Raw genomic sequence first — 18,479 nt, forward strand, 5'->3', positions numbered from 1 at the left:
CAACACACACGACCAACGAATAACTACATTTCAACATAAATATTTAAAAAACGAATAAAGTTCTCATTGCTTACAAAAAGAGGATAAAATAGTAACAAGCGGATTTGTAATAAATCTATATTAATGCATTCTATACATTATTGGATATACAATTGACTGTATACAATCCAGATGTCAATACATAATTACATTAAAATTGCATCCAAAAAATTTGACACTTTTCGTGATTCTTGGTTCACTTCTTCAGGGATAGGTGCATGTATAATATAAATCAGCTAAAAATACATTTGACAGTATTTCCAAATGGGGATCGCCAGGGGAGTCTCACCCAGGAGCTGTGGAAGTATGACTCCGTGAGAACCCAAAGGGACAAGCCAGAAGCAGATTCAAAGTAGGTGGGCAATCGTGATGGCACCCAAAGTAATTACATGAATCAAGAGCTGTACGTTAAAGTGTTGCTTCTCAGTATCCTCATGGAGCCAAAGCTGAGAAGCTGAGAAGCAACGCTTTGACACACAACTCTTAATTTATGTAATTACTTTGGGTACTATCATGATAAAAATCATTAGTAAAACCTCATCTGGAATATGCAGTTCAGTTTTGGGCACCAATTCACAGAAAGAACATTGGGGAAGTGGAGAAAGTACAGAGAAGGGCAACGAAACTGATACGAGGCATGGAGGAGATCAGCTATGAGGAAAGATTTGAGGAACTGAATTATTCTCTACTGAGAAGAGGAGATTAAGGGGGGATATGATCTCCATGTATAATGCATAAGGGGGGGGGGATATGATCTCCATGTATAATACATAAGGGGGGGGATATGATCTCCATGTATAATACATAAGAGGGGATATGATCTCCATGTATAATACATAAGGGGGATATGATCTCCATGTAGAATACATAAGGGGGGATATGATCACCATGTATAATACATAAGGGGGGGATATGATCTCCATGTAGAATACATAAGGGGGGATATGATCTCCATGTAAAATACATAAGGGGGATATGATCACCATGTATAATACATAAGGGGGGATATGATCTCCATGTATAATACATAAGGGGGGATATGATCTCCATGTAAAATACATAAGGGGGGATATGATCTCCATGTAAAATACATAAGGGGGGATATGATCTCCATGTTTAATACATAAGGGGGGATATGATCTCCATGTAAAATACATAAGGGGGGATATGATCTCCATGTTTAATACATAAGGGGGATATGATCACCATGTATAATACATAAGGGGGGATGTGAGCTCCATGTTTAATACATAAGGGGGATATGATCACCATGTATAATACATAAGGAGGGATATGATCTCCATGTATAATACATAAGGGGGGATATGATCTCCATGTATAATACATAAGGGGGGATATGATCTCCATGTATAATACATAAGGGGGATATGATCTCCATGCATAATACATAAGGGGGATATGATCTCCATGTATAATACATAAGGGGGGATATGATCTCCATGTATAATACATAAGGGGGGATATGATCTCCATGTATAAATACATCAGTGGTTCATATAGTGAACTCGGTGTAGTTATTCCCCCTGAGGTCATCGCAGAGGACAAGGGGGCGCTCTTTACATCTGGAGAAAAATAAATGTAATCTCCAAACACGGAAAGGTTTCTTCACAGTAAGAGCTGTGAGAATGTGGAATAGACTCCCTCAAGAGTTGGCTGTGGCCAGCTCAGTGGATTGCTGTAGGAAAGTCCTGGATTCTTTCTTGGATACACAGAATATAACTGGATATAACATTTATAGGTAAAGTTGATCCAGGGAATATCCGATTGCCTCTCGGGGGATCAGAAAGGAATATTTTTCCCAGCAGGAGCAAATTGGATCGTGCTTTGCTGGTTTTTTTGCCTTCCTCTGGATCAACTGTGGGTGTAGGATTATAACTTTTTTTTTTCTATGGTTGAACTGGATGGACTTTTGTCTTTTTTCAGCCAGACTAACTATGTAACTAGGATTGCCCACCCACTTTGAATCTGCTTCTGGCTTGTCCCTTTGGTGCTTTTTATTAGCAGTGATCACACAGTGTCATTAGGATGTCAGTGGCAGTTAGTCAGTTCCCCCCCAGCGTTAGAATGCCCGCCGCGGTCCCACTATATGTCGCTGATCTCCGCCATAACTAGTATAAAACAAAATAAAATATAAATGCCAGTATCTATACCGCCATTTGTAGACGCTGTAACGTTCACATAAACCAATTACTTTACACGTCTTGGGATTTTTTGTTTAGCAAAGACAAGTTGCAGAATACATTTTGGCCTAAATTTGTGAAGAAATTAGATTTTTAAATTTTTTTTATTGGACATGTTTTATGGCAAAAAGTCAAAATTATTGCTTTTTTTTTTTTTTTTTTTTTTAAACTGTTTATCGCACAAAAAATAAAAAAATGCAGAGGTGATCAAATAGCACCAACAGAAAGTTCTATTTGTGCGAAAAAAGGACGTAAATTTAATAATTTCATTTGAGTGCAGCGTTGCATGACCACACAATTGTCAGTTAACCACTTGACCTCCTGAGGATTTACCCCCCTTAATTACCAAGCCTCTTTTTGCTACTCGGCGCTGCACTAATTCAACTGATAATTGCGCGGTCATGCAATGCTGCACCCAAACGAAATTTACGTCCTTTTTTTCACACAAATAGAGCTTTCTTTCGGTGGTATTTGATCACCTGTGCGCTTTTTATTTTTCACGCTATAAACAAAAAAAGGCCAAACATTTTGAAGAAAAACTATATTTTTTACGTTCAGCTATAACAAATATATAGTAATCTCAAAGTTGGTTATAAATTTAGGCCAAAATGTATTCTGCTCCATGTTTTTGGTAAAAAAAAATCCCAGTAAGTGTATATTGATTGCTTTGTGTGAAAGTTATAGCGTCTACAAACTATGGTATAGATACTGCAATTTACGCCATTTTTTTGCTATACAGCGCTGCGCTAGTTTAACGGACAATTGTGCGGTCATGCAATATGGTACATAAATGAAATTTACATCCTTTTTTCCCCCCACAAATATAGCTTTCTTTCGGTGGTATTTGATCGCCTGTGCGGCTTTTATTTTTTGCACTATAAAAAAAAAGGTTGACAATTTTGAGGAACAAAAAAACTATATTTTGGACTTTTTGCTATAAAACATGTCCAGTAAAAAAAATTAAAAAATCAAATTTAGTCATAAATTTCTGCCAAATGCATTCTGCGACATGTCTTTGCTAAAAAAAAAACCAATACGTGTAAATAAATTGGTTTACGTGAAAGTTATAGCGTTTACAAATGGCGGGAAAGACACTGGGATTTTTAGGGTTTTTTTATACTAATAATGGCGGCAATCAGCAACTTATGGCAGGACTGTGGGACTGCGGCAGACATTCTGACATAAGGGGGTTACTGACTTGGGGTCACTGACATCCCCAGTGACACCAACACAGTGATCAGTGCAAAAAAAAAAAAAACATTGACACTGTACTAATGGCACTGGGAAGGAAGGGGTTAAGTTTATTATTCAGGGAAAGGGTTAACTGTGTGAGGGGAGTGTTTTACTAGGGGGCGGGGGGGTGTACTGCAGGGAACACCGCTGATCGGGAGAGAGAAACTCTTCTGTCCCAATCAGCGTGTCCTGGAGCTGTCAGGGAGCTGACAGAAAGCACAGCTACTGCAGCTGTGCTCTCTGTCAGCAATTGCCGCCGATCGCCGGGACATAGCCGGTAAGGACCGGTTGTGACCCGGCAACTGACATCCGCGGCTGTGATAGGCGGGACAGGTAGGGCGGCGGCGCGCCTTGCACGCGCCCCCTACCTGTTTACAAAACACAAGTTTTAAAACGTGGTTTTGCCGAGCCGTGCCGCCCTGCCGCTGTATTTATACAGTGGCTGGGCGGCATGTGGTTAAAGTAACGCAGCGCCATATTGCAAAAAATGGCCTGGTCAGGAAAGGGGGGAAATCCTCTGGAGGGAAAGTGGTTACAAACATTGATTAGACAGGAGGCAGAGAGATACAAAGAAACATTGTAACTACTATGTTTCATTTCATTCATCGGCAGATCAAAGGAATAAGCTTCCATCTGCAAATAATGGCAATAAAGTAACCGGACAAGTTTAAAAAAAAAAAAAAAAAACATTTATACTTTGTATCTAGAGTAATGCTATGTTTACACTAAAACTGAACAAAGTAAAAAAAATACACTTTTTTTTACTATAATAAGAATGGTGGGAAATGAGCCAAGACAGAGCAGAGAAAAGGATTTGGGGTGGGTCGAGCTGCTGCACTTTGAGTTGGGGAAATACTTGGATTGGTTAGGATCGGTTCTCACCTCGTTGTGCTCCAGACATGCAATCATGACCTCAGATAAGATCACAACTCCGGTACGGCCAACACCCGCATTGCAGTGGACGAGCACTGGGGGATTTGGGGTGTTGGGGTCATTTGTGCTGTTTGTATGCCGCCGGACGGACTGGATCTCCTCTAGATAGGCTGAAAGAAATAAGGCACAATGTAATGCACGTATTGCAAGTCATAAACGTGTGTGTGTGCGTATTCCATCTGGCAGTACTAGGGTCGCTGGTTCAAATCCCAACCATGGGACCGCCTGCCTGGAGTTTGCATGTTCTCCATGTGTCTGCGTGGGTTTCCTCCAGGTACTCCGGTTTCCTGCCGCATCCCAAAGACAAGCTGGTAGGTGAATTGGATCCTGTCTAAATTGGCCCTAGTATGTGTATGTATGAATGTGAGTTAGGGACCTTAGATTGTACACCCCTTGAGGGTTAGGGACTGATGTGAATGTACAATATATATGTAAAGCGCTGCGTAAATTGACGGCGCTATATAAGTACCTGAAATAAATAAAATAAATGTGTATACATATACACACACACAATTATATATATATATATATATATATATATATATATATATATATATATATATATATATATATATATATATATATACACACACATGTATATACACACACACACATATATACAGACACACAAACACCCCTTGATACGGAGATGAGGCACTCATGAAAAATGTACGCAAGTAATGCTCACTAATACTAACTTTTAGAGGTCTATGTATTGCCTTTCACCCAAGATTCACACATTGTTTTCATTGGAATCAACTGGGCAAGTGTGTGAATCTCAGTGAAAACATTTATAAATGACCCTTTAAAGTACATTAACATTTTGATGACATTTGTGACTCAGCCCACCTTTTCCAAGGCTGCACCCCACTGATATATTGGTGAGCAATAAAAAAAAAGCCATGTCAGAAAAAGCATAGAGAGTTCTAGAAGGAAAACAAATTTGGTAAGGGCTGTAGGACAGTTTGCGCATGGCAACAAAGAATACTCTTCTAAAAGTGGCATAATGACACAATGTATGGAGCTTACAGAGAAAGCCCTTCAGATCCTCGGGGTGTCCGTGTTCAGGCCAGTCTGTGTACTGGAGGTGCCACACTGTCCTCTCTTGCCCGGTCAGCAGGTGCTTTATCTTCAGGCCAGTGGTGGCATAACAGCCGGAGTCGGTGCGGAAGCGGGTGGTGATCTTGAACCTCCCGTAGGTGACAGTGTTGTGCCTTGAACCAAGCCTTGGCCAATATCGGTAACTCTTCTCTCGGCCTCCCTCCTTGTGGAGAAACAGAAGAGGGATTTACTGGGATTATTAGCTGAGGACATCCAACTATTACCTTGAAGGCACTACATGACTCCATAGGTTGGTTTGTTTGACTGTACAGTTATGTGGGAAATAGAAGGGATGGAACCTTCTGCCAGAACTATTACCATGAACAAGCACCACGACTTCATAGGTTGGTTTGGTTGGCTATATGGTTATACATGGGAAATAGAAGATATAAAAAGTCTTCTGCCAGAAGTTTTACCCTGAAGGCGCTACATGACTCCATAGGTTGGTTTGTTTGGCTGTACGGTCTTATGGGAACTAGAAAGAATGGAACCTTCTGGCAGAACTATTACCCTGAAGGCACTCCATGATTATATAGGTTGGTTTGTTATATGGTTATACATGGGAAATAGAAGATATAAAAAGCCTTCTGCCAGAATGTTTACCCTGAAGGCACTACATGACTCCATAGGTTGGGTTTGTTTGGCTGTATGATCTTATGGGAAATAGAAAGAATGGAACCTTCTGCCAGAACTATTACCCTGAAGGCACTCCATGATTCTATAGGTTAGTTTGGTTAGCTAAATACTTATATATGGGAAATAGAAGGATTATAACCTTCTGCCAGAACTATTACTCCGAAGGAACTCCATGACTCCATATGATGCGTTGTCTGGCTGTACAGTTATTTGGGAAATAGAAGGAATGAAACCCTCTGCCAGAACAATTACCCTGAAGGCACTCCATACCACTCGTTTTGTTTGGTTATATATGGGAAACAGAAAGAATGGAACTTCAGCCAAAACTCTTACTTTGAAGGCACTCTACGACTTTATCTGGGAACTAGGAGGGGCAGAACCTTCTGCCAGAAGAGGTGGAACCCATTTATAAAAAAAACCCACAAACACTTGGTACTGCTTCAAGTTCATCTATTGTAAGCATACCATCTGCAGGCATGTGTGTCTTCAAGATTCGTTTCCTCCCACGCAGACAGATGCAGTGCAATGAAGCTGGAGACCTTTACTTTCCAGAAGCTAAAATAAACATTATTGTTCCAGCACAATGGAAAACACTTCACCCAGCGCCTCCCCAAGCATCTATGATAAGGCTCCAGTAGGAGGGGGCATCAGAGGGAGGTGCTGGGCTCTATTGTGCTGGAACAATAACATTTATTTTAGATTCACAATACTTTATTAATCCCAATGGGAAATTATTATTTACCTTCTTGAAAGTAGCGGTGTGAGGCTTCATTACATTTGTGGTATGGGGGTTTTGCAATGGAAAGTTTGATACATTCACACTCGAAAAAATAGCATTCACTTGCTGACTCTTATGCAGGCCATACATGGTTCGAATTCCGAATGATTTTCATACGAAAATCGGACCCAAGAACAATCGGACGATTTTCACTCTGTTTTCATGGTTCCTCCCATTTCGTTTATCGGGCATGCTGGAAAATTCACAAACCAACGTGATTAAAAGCAGTATAAGTGGTCCACAAAGACAGTCACAATAGGTATATAGGCTTGTGGCCAGCAGGCACATCTCTAGCTCTGAGGAAGGGGGTTCAGCTCCCAAAACGCGTCAGCTTATTCGCATCAATAGACACAGATGTATTGTGACTGTCTTTGTGGACCACTTATACTGCTTTTAATCACGTTGGTTTGTGAGTATATGTCCTCTTTTTATTCAATAAATACGTGTTCTACCACGGTAATGCACGATGAGAGTGCGCCCTTGTCTGTTCTTTTCCACTAGTGCTCAGATTTCCCGATCTTAGAAGGGTTGCACCTCTTCGGTTGGCATTTTGGCATCTCCTTGGTTGTATGAAGACTGGAGCGCTGGTTTGTTTATGCTGGAAAATTCGTGAAAAACGGCTGATTTTCGAAATCATTGGGGGCACCATCGGATTACAGAACAAATGACGTTTCGATTTTCGGACAAAAAATCGTTCGGAATTTGAACCATGTATGTCCTGCATTAGCCTTAAGTGTGTGTATAGGCATTGCTTTTCTTTGAAATGGAGTGGGAAGGTGTTACACCCCCAGTCAGGATTATATTGCTGGGTGTGCAGGAAGGAAAGTCCCAAAAGCAGAACCTATAGTCCAGATTTCATTTTACTCATTTAAGAATCAAAATGCATTTCGGAGGTTCAGGAGTCCTTCATTGGGGCTTGGTACTGTTAAATGAAGCATGTATTGGACTGGTAAATTGGAGGGATCCTGAGGAGTACATACTAGGATTTCTCCAGATGCCAGAATCCATCTAATTGGCATCTGGAACAATATGGCGGCAACTGTCTAAGGGGGAATTTCCCTTCACTCTGGAGGGATTTCCTCTTACTTCCTGATGTGGTTTTGGGACAGGAAGTAAAATGTCCTCCAAAAGGGACACCTGGCAGAATTTCTAACCAGTCCCTACTTTATCCAAAATTGACAAAAAGTCTTTTGGGTTTTGATACACTTCAAACCTAACCCTAAAAAAAAAAATGTATTCTAGCACATTAAACTTGAAGGCAGCAACAACATAACCTCATGAAAATAAAATATAGAAAAAAAAAAATAAGATTTGGCGCAAAATGCAAATGAGATAGAAGATTGGCATACATGGGTAAAGCACCGGTTCAGGTTAAGGTGGTCCAAATTTTGAATAAAAAGAGAATATGAGTGCCACACTTTCATGCAACCTTCCAGAAATATTCCATGTTTTCCACCGCTAACATTTTTCTTTTCTTAGTAACTTAGGAGAATAGAAAATCTTTTATTTTGCTCATCTATGGTAAAAGAAATGGTGCGGCTTACCTCTTCCAGCGTTACCATGGCGATGATGGCTACCCCCTGCTCCCAGACCATCTGCCAGAATTCTTGACACGTATTCTGCAGAGGTCCTTGTGTGGCGATGTAATCCCACTCCACGCCGCCAACAGTCACCTATGAAATCAATGCACAAATCAAAAAGGTAACCAGTCAGATTAATTCATAAAGAACCAGGAAGATGGGAGCCGGGGCCGTGGCAGGTGGCGCAGGGAGCCGGGCTGTGGCAGGTGGTAGGTGATGCGGGGGAGTCAGGAGGGGGCAGGTGACGTAGGGAGGTGGCAGTTGACACGTGGAAATCGGAAGGTGGCAGCTGACGCGGGGATATTGGGAGGTGGCGTGGGAAGCCAGGGCCTGTGGCAGGTGACAAGGGAAGCCAGCAGGTGATGCAGGGAGGTGCCAGGTGACACGGGGGAGCCGGGGCGGAGCCAGGTGACACGGGGGAGCCGGGGCGGAGCCAGGTGACACGGGGGAGCCGGGGCGGAGCCAGGTGACACGGGGGAGCCGGGGCGGAGCCAGGTGACACGGGGGAGCCGGGGCGGTGGCAGATGACACGGGGGAGCCGGGGCGGTGGCAGATGACACGGGGGAACCGGGGCGGTGGCAGATGACACAGGGGAACCGGGGCGGTGGCAGATGACACAGGGGAACCGGGGCGGTGGCAGATGACACAGGGGAACCGGGGCGGTGGCAGATGACACAGGGGAACCGGGGCGGTGGCAGATGACACAGGGGAACCGGGGCGGTGGCAGAGGACACAGGGGAATCGGGGAGGAGGCAGAGGACACAGGGGAACCGGAGAGGTGGCAGAGGACACAGGGGAACCGGAGAGGTGGCAGAGGACACAGGGGAACCGGAGAGGTGGCAGAGGACACAGGGGAACCGGAGAGGTGGCAGAGGACACAGGGGAACCGGAGAGGTGGCAGAGGACACAGGGGAACCGGAGAGGTGGCAGAGGACACAGGGGAACCGGAGAGGTGGCAGAGGACACAGGGGAACCGGAGAGGTGGCAGAGGACACAGGAGAACCAGGGAGGTGGCAGATGACACAGGGATGGACTCACCTTTACATGGGAGGCATTGATATACCCGGTGTTATTTTCTTTAGTTGGGATCAATTCCACCCGAGTATCGTCATAGGGCAGAACATCCTGGAACCGGTTCCGCTCTGCATTCTCAGGCAGTCGTGCTATGGAGCACTCTGTGTCAGGCAGTCGCTTCTTCAGGGTCTGCTCATACTCCGTAAAGACCATGCCTTGTTCCAGCCGCTGCTCTAGAATTTTACACTGTGACAAACATAATGGGGTTAGGTGAATGGCTTCAGGAATGAGCACCTAGTCACAGTTAGAGACAAGCCATGCACCACCAAAGAGGGGAAAGAGGCAGTGAAGTTTGCAAACAAAATTAAAAAAGAAACCGCTTGTAGATGGACAAAGTGTGGAAGGGTTACAACCTCTGTCAGGTTTTCACTGCTGGATCCCCACTGAGAAAGGGGCCATAAAAACATGGATCAACCACCTGTTTTTACGGCCACCTGTGTGGACGAGGTCTTAAAAGCACCATAGACAAATCACAGGAGATTTTAAAGCACACCATTTACCCGCTCATCATTGGACGCTTTCATACTCTGATGCTCCTCCCTCTCATCATCTGGTATCGGCATACGGGGCAGGGCAAGACCGTTCCAAGCAGCAAGCTTCAAAGGTCCCATTTTTTTAACTTCCGTGCGGATGCCTTTCTTCATACCCTACAATAGTATAAAACAAGCAAAAAAGAACATTTAAAAAGAAATAATAAGCCAAACAAAAATAAAGACAAAAATTCAGCCTGAAGAATAGTCCTTTTAGAAGCTCCAGTAGGAAACGGGCGGACTGACAACTCATGGGGCCCCCGGGTAATAGGAGATCATGGGGCCCGTGTCCTCACCCACACTCAAACCACACCCAAAAAAAGCCTATGAAAAAGGTACTAGGGGCATCTCATGGGTCCCCCTACTGACCCTGGGCCCCCGGGCAGCGCCCAAATGGTCAGTCCGCTCCTGGTAGGAAATGTCTGCCAATTTTAGGGATGCTGACAACAAAGTGCTTTGCAAGCTGCAAACTGGCAGATTACCACAATCCAAACGGGACAATACTATTGTTTATGGGAGTTTATAGGATTTTGTATAGGTTATTATATTTGGCATTCCAAAAAAGTTTAATTTTTTTAGGTATGCAATCAAAAAAAAAATTATTTTATAACCAAAAATTTATTTTTAAAAATTGTTTTTTTACATTTTTTTTTATATTAGTATGTAAAAAAAAGCCCCATAAATAATAATATAAAAAAAAAAAAAAATCTTCATCACCCCCAACAAGTAGTACTATGGTGACACTGTATTGCTAGGGTGACAGTATGTAAAAAAAAAACCCATAAATAATGTCACCCTAGCAATACAGTGTCACCATAGTACTACTTGTTGGGGGTGATGAAGATTTTTTTTTTTTTTTACACTGATTGCTTTTACACCCATAAAGGCTGTTAAAGCAATCATCTCTCCTCTCTGGCTGCATTCTTGCAGCCATTCAGAAGTACTGTGATTGGTCACAGCTTGTCACATGGTACAAGGCTGTTGTGAATAGCCCTGTACCATGTGACCTCTGATCATTCACAGATTTCACACGTAGTAAGCTATGAGGTCAGAAGTGACATCTTGCTTACATCTATTCATGTGATCACTGATTGGCCAATCAGTGATCACATGATCGGGACCTCACACAGAGGTCCCGTACAGCGATTGGTGTTCTGCTGTGCCCACCAGATCGCGGTGCCACACGCTTCCAGGGAGCACGCACAATCCAAAATGGTGGGCATTGTTTATGAATGGCAACCCGCCCCTGCACTGCCACCATCAGGCCGTTTATATACAGCGGCCAGATGGGAAGTGGTTAAAGCAGCTATAATATTAGTCCTCCAATCCTCAATCAATATTAAAGTGACTGGAGGTGTACTTACCCCTGAAGGCGGAAGACCCTCAACTATGTCTTTCTTTCCGGACAGGACATCAGACACCGGCCTTTTCTTCATGGGCTCCTTTTTCACTCTATACGTCACTGTGCCAGCGGTGAGATTGGACTCAGATACGGAGGGAGGTATTGTGCCGCTCCCTCTCCTGTTGGACAGGAGGTCTCCTGTAAATTGTAGAGGGCTGACGGTGGTCTGCCGCCTTTCTTTCTCCACCTCCACTGGTTTGTGCTCATAGATATGTAAATGATTGAGCGGCACAGAGCTGTATGGGTAGCTGGGCTCCGACTCATCTGGATAGGTCTCCATGACTGTACGGAGTTGAGAGCGATCATAGTGAGCCGGTTGAGGGACGTTCACCCTGTTGTCTTCTTCCTCATTCTCATCATCATCATCCTCACTGCTGTGAATGAGCATGGTGGCATCCGAGAGGGACTTTTTGTGCCCATACCGGCCTCTTTCATGCTCAGCACCTTGCTCCTCTTTAGCACGCTCCATGTAAACATTGGTTGGCGAATCTGTTGGCATGATTCTTTGTGGTGCCACGTTGGCAGAAGAGGAAGAGGCAGTCCGCTCTTTCACCCTCATCCCTTCGAAACTATGCGTCAGCCCTGCAATTTCTATGCTGTTCCTCTTCTGAAGTTGGGCATGGCGGGCCGCCGTCAGTGGCTCGCTAACTTCTTGTAAGGAATGAGCCACGGGAAGACTATCCTCTTGGAACATCTGCACTGAATGGTGGACCCTCCTGGTGATGAGGTCAGGGTTACTGCTGCTTGTATGATGTCGGGTTAGATCCGGGGTGCTGTTGGCTGGGCGAGGGTATGGATATGGAGGAGGAGGCCGGTATACTTGAGTTTTCATGATGTTGGAGGCTGGGTAGTCTTGGGCCTGAAGCTGGACATTGGTCAGTTCAGGAACACTTACTGCTCCAACTACTGGGCGCCTCTCGGCCTGGTAAGGGTAGGGAGACTGGCTATGAAAACTGTAGTTCAGGTTGAACGGATAATGATGGGACTGTGGGGAGGTGAACTGGGCATGCTCCCGGATTTCAGGTTGACTGTACACCAAAGCATCCGGCCTACTGTACGCGTAGGAATTGCCGATGTTAAGGTTCCTCATCGAGTGGCTCTGCCTGTCCGAATGCATGAAGCCCCTGTTCAGCTGCCTCATCACCGTCTCGTAATCAGGAGTTGGGCGGTAAGAGGGAGGGATGAGGGCACTGTGCCGGTGGGTGGGGATGTACTCCTGCCTCATGATGTCACTTCCTGTAATGCTGGGATTGGAAGACATGGGTGACGGTTGCATGTAGTGTTGTTGGGTGTTGAGCGAGTTGGTGCTGTGAGCACTGTAGACGCTACCATTCCGGATTCTTCCATTGTAGTCATGAGGACTGTGGTCAAGACTGGTCTGGGAGTGATAGTAATATCCGTTCTGATTGCTCACAAACACAGGCAGATTGTCTGTAATATTCCAAATACACAAAAAATAAATAGCTGGTCATATATAGTCACTGCATATTTTCCCTAAAGTATTTAGCCACTTCAATACTGGACACTTTTACCCCCCTTCCTGCCCAGGCCAATTGTCAGCTTTTGGAGCGGTCACACCAGCGCTGGTTGACTTAGCAAGGACTTGTGTCTGCAAGCTAAGTGCCTTGAAAAACATCTTACAGGGTATACATATCAGCAATGACATCACAATGCACATATTTCCTCTCTCACTTTCTGTACATTTAACCGCTTCAATACCGGACACTTTTACCCCCTTCCTGCCCAGGCCAATTGTCAGCTTTTGGAGCAGTCACACTTTGAATGACAATTGCACGGTAATGCAACACTGTACTCATATGACATTTTGCTTTTTTCACAAAAATAGAGTTTTCTTTTGGTGGAATTTATTCACTGCTGTTTTGTTTTTTGTTTTTTTGCTAAACAAAAAAAAAAAAAAAAAAGACAACATTTTGAAAAATAAAATCTGCGTTTTTCTTCATTTCTGTTATATCATTTTGCAAGTAAATAACCATTCTTCATACATTTAGGCCAAAATGTATTCTGCTACATATCTCAGGTGAAAATAAACCAAATCAATGTATATTATTTAGTCGGTAGAGCCCACAAACTATGGAATTTATACACTATATTGCCAAAAGTATTGGGCTGCTGGCCTTTCCACGCACAGGAACTTTCATGGCCTCCCAGTCTTAGTCCGTAGGGTCCAATATTGAGTTGGCCCCGCCCTTTGCAGCTATAACAGCTCCAACTCTTCCGGGAAGGCTGTCCACAAGGTTTAGAAGGGTGTCTATGGGAAGGTTGGACCATTCTTCCAGAAGCACATTTGTCAGGTCAGGCACTGATGTTGGGGGAGGAGGCCTGGCTCGCAGTCTCCGCTCTAATTCATCCCAAAGGTGTTCTATGGGGTTGAAGTCAGGACTCTGTGCAGGCCAGTCACGTTCTTCCACCCCAAACTCACGCATCCCATAAATCATCTTAGGACTGAGAAAGAGAGGGTGGCTAGGTTCTTATATACCAGTGGTCACTAAATGGCGGACCGTGGTCCGGAACTTGACCAAGGAACAGTCCTGTCCGGACCGTATCCTTCTCCATGCCTCTCACTCAGCCACCAATATCATCCTCACAGTGGGCGGAGGAACTGCAGATTGGGACTGAGGGGCGGGAGCCGCAGATCAGGACTTAGGGGTGGGACTGGTGATTACCCAGTTTGTTAACATGTAAAGACTTCCGCTCTTTGCAGCTCGAGACAGAACATGGGAATCTTTTCATATGAGCAAGCCAGGCAATCGCTCACTTGTTAACAGAATAACTTGGGCAGCTCCCGCCCCTCAGTCATGATCTTCTGCTTCTCCCACCCCCGCCATGAGGATGACATCAGTGGTGGGATGGAGGCTTAGGAGAGGACTCCCCAGAAGGATTAGTGCCTCTGCTCTGCCTACCATAGAACTCTGCAGGGGAAGGAATGCATTGAAAGGGGCGCTGTGTTATGTTATAGGGTGCTATGTTGTAATGGGGGTGCAGTGTTGTGATGGAGGAGCTGTGTTATGTTAAGGGGCACATACATATACATATATATATATATTACGCAGCACTTTACATATACAGTATATTGTACATTCACATCAGTCCCTAACCCTCAAGGGGCGTACAATTTAAGGTTCCTAACTCACATTCATACATACACATACTAGGGACAATTTAGACAGGATCCAATTCACCTACCAGCATGTCTTTGGAGTGTGGGAGGAAACTGGCGTACCTGGAGGAAACCCACGCAGGCACAGGGAAAACATGCAAACTCCAGGCAGGTGGTGCTGTAGTTGGGATTCAAACCAACGACCCCAGTGCTGCCAGGTGGAAGTGCTACCCATTTAGCCACTGTGCTGCCCATGGTGCTGTGTTGTGTTAGGGGGCGCCGTGTTGAGGATGGGGGCGCCATGTTGTGGATGGGGGTGCCGTGTTGTGGATGGGGACGGCGTGTTGTGGATAGGGGAGCGGCATTGCGTTAGGGGGCGCGGCATTGCGTTAGGGGGCGCGGCATTGCGTTAGGGGGCGCGGCATTGCATGTGAAAGGTACGCTAAAGAAGATAATGTACTGGGGGACTGTGATGTGTTATATCGCTAACGAGATTCGGACCTCTGCTGGAAGGAATTTTTGCTGTCCGGACCTCTGTAAATTTTAATTCAAGACCCGTTCTATACAATGGGACCATGGAGAAGGTACGTAGTCATCCTCTAACAGGATGTCTGCAGCAGAAAATTAAAAATTTGAAATTTAGGAGGAGGCTTGAAGCAACATAAGGGATTTTTTGAGTTAAATTGGTCATAAACTCTTCCATATACCCAGTGCAGTAACTGGCCTCAGGTGATACACAGATGAAACAAATCCTCCTACATACGTTGTACCTGTTTATCTGCAGAACTATCTACATTTGTAGAAAGTCCAGACTTTATAAAGCTTGTCAGAGCTGTCAGAAAGCAGGGGGTGGAGAGCTGAAATTTACACACTGAAGAGCTTAATGAGAGCTGATTGGATGGAAGGGACACACCCCCTCACGCAGCATACAGGAACAGAGCTGAGGTTGTCAATCACAGGCTGTGTTCTGGAGATCCCTTCCCTGTCACCTTTTTTTCTTTTGGTGTCAAGTAAACTTGTCAGAAGTCTGAAGGCAGAGGAAGGAGGCAGCAGGCAGAAATCACCCTTAGTGCTCTAGATTGGGACAAGTACACACTACAGAGGGATATGCTTAATTCACATTTTTAAACCAAAGTTTAATGTCACTTTACGTATCATTTAATTAGAATGGATGTTGTACATCTGCTTCAAAAATTAATTTTCTATGGTTGGGGAGAATAAATCTAGAAATGTACCTTGTGAAGAGGTGTAAGGCTCGTTGTAGTGCCCATTGTAGTGCATCTGGGGAGGAGGCATCATGTAAGGCTGGTGCTTTGGCTGCAAAGGTTACAAAATGTAGAAATAATATATTTGTCATCTTCGATGTTAAATTACATTTTTTAGCTCATCTCATAACTAATCTGATACAGTTTGAAAATTAATTTGCATATTTATTTTTTTTTAAAGATTTTTTTTCTTTCTTACAAAATAAATTAATAAAAAGATACAAAGTATGCAAGTGATCAATGTCATGTAAAGAAAATGATTAATTTGTTGCATTGTTCTAAACCAGTGTTTTTCAACCTTTTTTCAGGCAAGGCACCCTTTAGAATTGTGCACAATCGCAAGGCCCACCAGGAGCTGCGTCCGAGCATGCGCTTTTTTTTGCATGTTCCCAAATGTCGCATTTTTTAATGCGCGAGATGCACAAAATGGTGCCAGCATGATTTTTAAAATTGCACAGAACCAAAACACATGGTACACCCTATATGTCCTTAGCAACTGATGACGTCATTGGCTGGAAGGACATGGGTGGGGGACCCACACAGCTTTCTGTTCTGCTGGCAACAGTGCAGATAACAGCTGGGAGGAGGAGAGAGCTGGGAGGTGGTGTGGGCTGTGCTTTCTCCCTCCTCTTTCTGCACAGGAGTTAACAGGATCATACTTTTACTAACCGTTCCATATCTGCAATCCCTCTCTGACAATCCCTCCACTGGCTTCCACTCAGTGTCCTCCATCCCTCTCTGCCAATCCCTCCACTGGCTTCCACTCAGTGTCCTCCACCCCTCTCTGCCAATCCCTCCACTGACCTCCACTCAGTGTCCTCCACCCCTCTCTGCCAATCCCTCCACTGACCTCCACTGTGTGTCCTCCATCCCTCTCTGCCAATCCCTCCACTCAGTGTCCTCCATCCCTCTCTGCCAATCCCTCCACTGGCCTCCACTCAGTGTCCTCCACCCCTCTCTGCCAATCCCTCCACTGGCTTCCATTCAGTGTCCTCCACCCCTCTCTGCCAATCCCTCCACTAGCCTCCACTCAGTGTCCTCCATCCCTCTCTGCCAATCTCTCCACTGGCTTCCCATTGCCCAACGGATAAAAGTCAAAACACTAACAATAACATATAAAGCTATTTATAATTGTCCCCAATTACATCACCAATCTTGTCTCTAAATATCACCTAAACCATACACTCCGCTCCTCGCACGACCTTCTGCTCTCTGGCTCCCTCGTCTCCTCCTCCCATGCTCGTCTCCAGGACTTCTCCAGAGCTTCCCCCATCCTCTGGAACTCTCTATCCCCATTTATCAGACTATCGCCTACTCTGCTCACTTTTAGGCGATCTCTGAAAACCCATCTCTTCAGGGAAGCCTATCCTGCCCTCAGCTAATAATGGAATCTTCTACTCCTCCTACCAGTCCATCCTCCACAGTTACTACTTATTGTACCACTAGCCCCTCCCTCCTAGATTGTAAGCTCCCAGGATCAGGGCCCTCCTATCCCTCTTGTATTGAACTGTATTGTTGCTGTATTGTATCCCGTTATATTGTAAAGCGCTGAGCAAACTGTTGGGGCCATATAAATCCTGTATAATAATAATAATACTCTGCCCAGGCTGTTGCCGCGGCACCCCTGAGAACTCTTTGCGGCGCCCCAGTTGAAAAACACTGTTCAAAACACATTTCTAATGATGTATCTACATGGGGAAGCTATATGTAGAGACCACGCTCGAAGATGAACCTGTTACAGCACATATGTGCAGCAGCAAAAGGGTGGGCTTTAACACCCACACGCCACACATATGCATCCATGGGCAGCTGATGTCTCTGTGCGGTCAGCATGCTCACTGAACGCTCCCAGCACAGAGATTGAGCGGTCAAAGACGCCCTCTTCCGCTCCCCATCAGAGAAAGAGCTTGACACCGACCAACACCAGACCCCCCCACCCCCTCGGAGAGAGCCTGACAGTGATTAACAACACCCCTGCCCCCATCCGAGAGAGCCTTCCACTAACACCCATGTCAACAGAAAGAAAGACACTCACCTTCAAAGCTCTGGACACCCCCGGGAACGACAGTTGGGCTCTGCATACACCATCAAGCAGCCCACGGCCTCTCTCGGATCCCACCGGGTCCCCATGCCGCATATGTCCTTTCTTTCAGAGGGCAGTGCTGCCCCTTAAAAATTGACACCCTAGGCAAATGCCTTGTTTGCCTTGTGGTAAATATGACCCTGGTCAGTCCCCACTAACAATTGGTTGGCTGAAAGCCAATCACAGTGGTTACATGATCGCTGATCCCGCATGCATCACTGAAGACGTACAACAGAGAGATTACAGGTCCTGCAACAAAAGGCAGCAGCTTATGCAGTCCTATGCATTCAGGATTTCATTGCAGTCATGGTCTTACCAGCGACATTCTTGTCGATGATCTCCGACGCACCGGATTGACAGCCTGAGTTTGCCTGCGGAGAGTGGGTTTTGGTGAGTAATAGTCTGCAGAACAGGCCTAGGTGAAAGCACTTACACAAACACCCTGAATAGGGTGGCAAATGCAGATATGCAGTAATTCAGACAAACATATAACATACCCCATCTAT

At 45.0% G+C, this 18,479-nt stretch overlaps 1 protein-coding gene across 2 annotated transcripts in view; it reads right to left on the reverse strand.

Moving 5' to 3' along the window:
• The window catches only part of PTPN21 (protein tyrosine phosphatase non-receptor type 21), a 109,780-nt gene that overhangs the window by 10,513 nt on the left and 80,788 nt on the right, over positions 1-18,479 (reverse strand). For both annotated transcript variants that reach the window (XM_089663113.1, XM_089663112.1), the window contains 8 exons: positions 18,290-18,344; positions 15,861-15,942; positions 11,470-12,938; positions 10,076-10,222; positions 9,540-9,761; positions 8,466-8,594; positions 5,436-5,670; positions 4,356-4,516 (listed from right to left, as the gene is read on the reverse strand). In XM_089663113.1, the coding sequence (XP_089519239.1) occupies positions 4,356-4,516; positions 5,436-5,670; positions 8,466-8,594; positions 9,540-9,761; positions 10,076-10,222; positions 11,470-12,938; positions 15,861-15,942; positions 18,290-18,344 (2,500 nt within the window). The remainder of the gene's footprint in view (positions 1-4,355; positions 4,517-5,435; positions 5,671-8,465; positions 8,595-9,539; positions 9,762-10,075; positions 10,223-11,469; positions 12,939-15,860; positions 15,943-18,289; positions 18,345-18,479) is intronic.

The sequence above is a fragment of the Staurois parvus genome, unplaced genomic scaffold (assembly GCF_062004578.1).
Source record: "Staurois parvus isolate SC_StPar_1 unplaced genomic scaffold, SC_StPar_1.0 ptg001627l, whole genome shotgun sequence".
NCBI lineage: Eukaryota > Metazoa > Chordata > Amphibia > Anura > Ranidae > Staurois > Staurois parvus.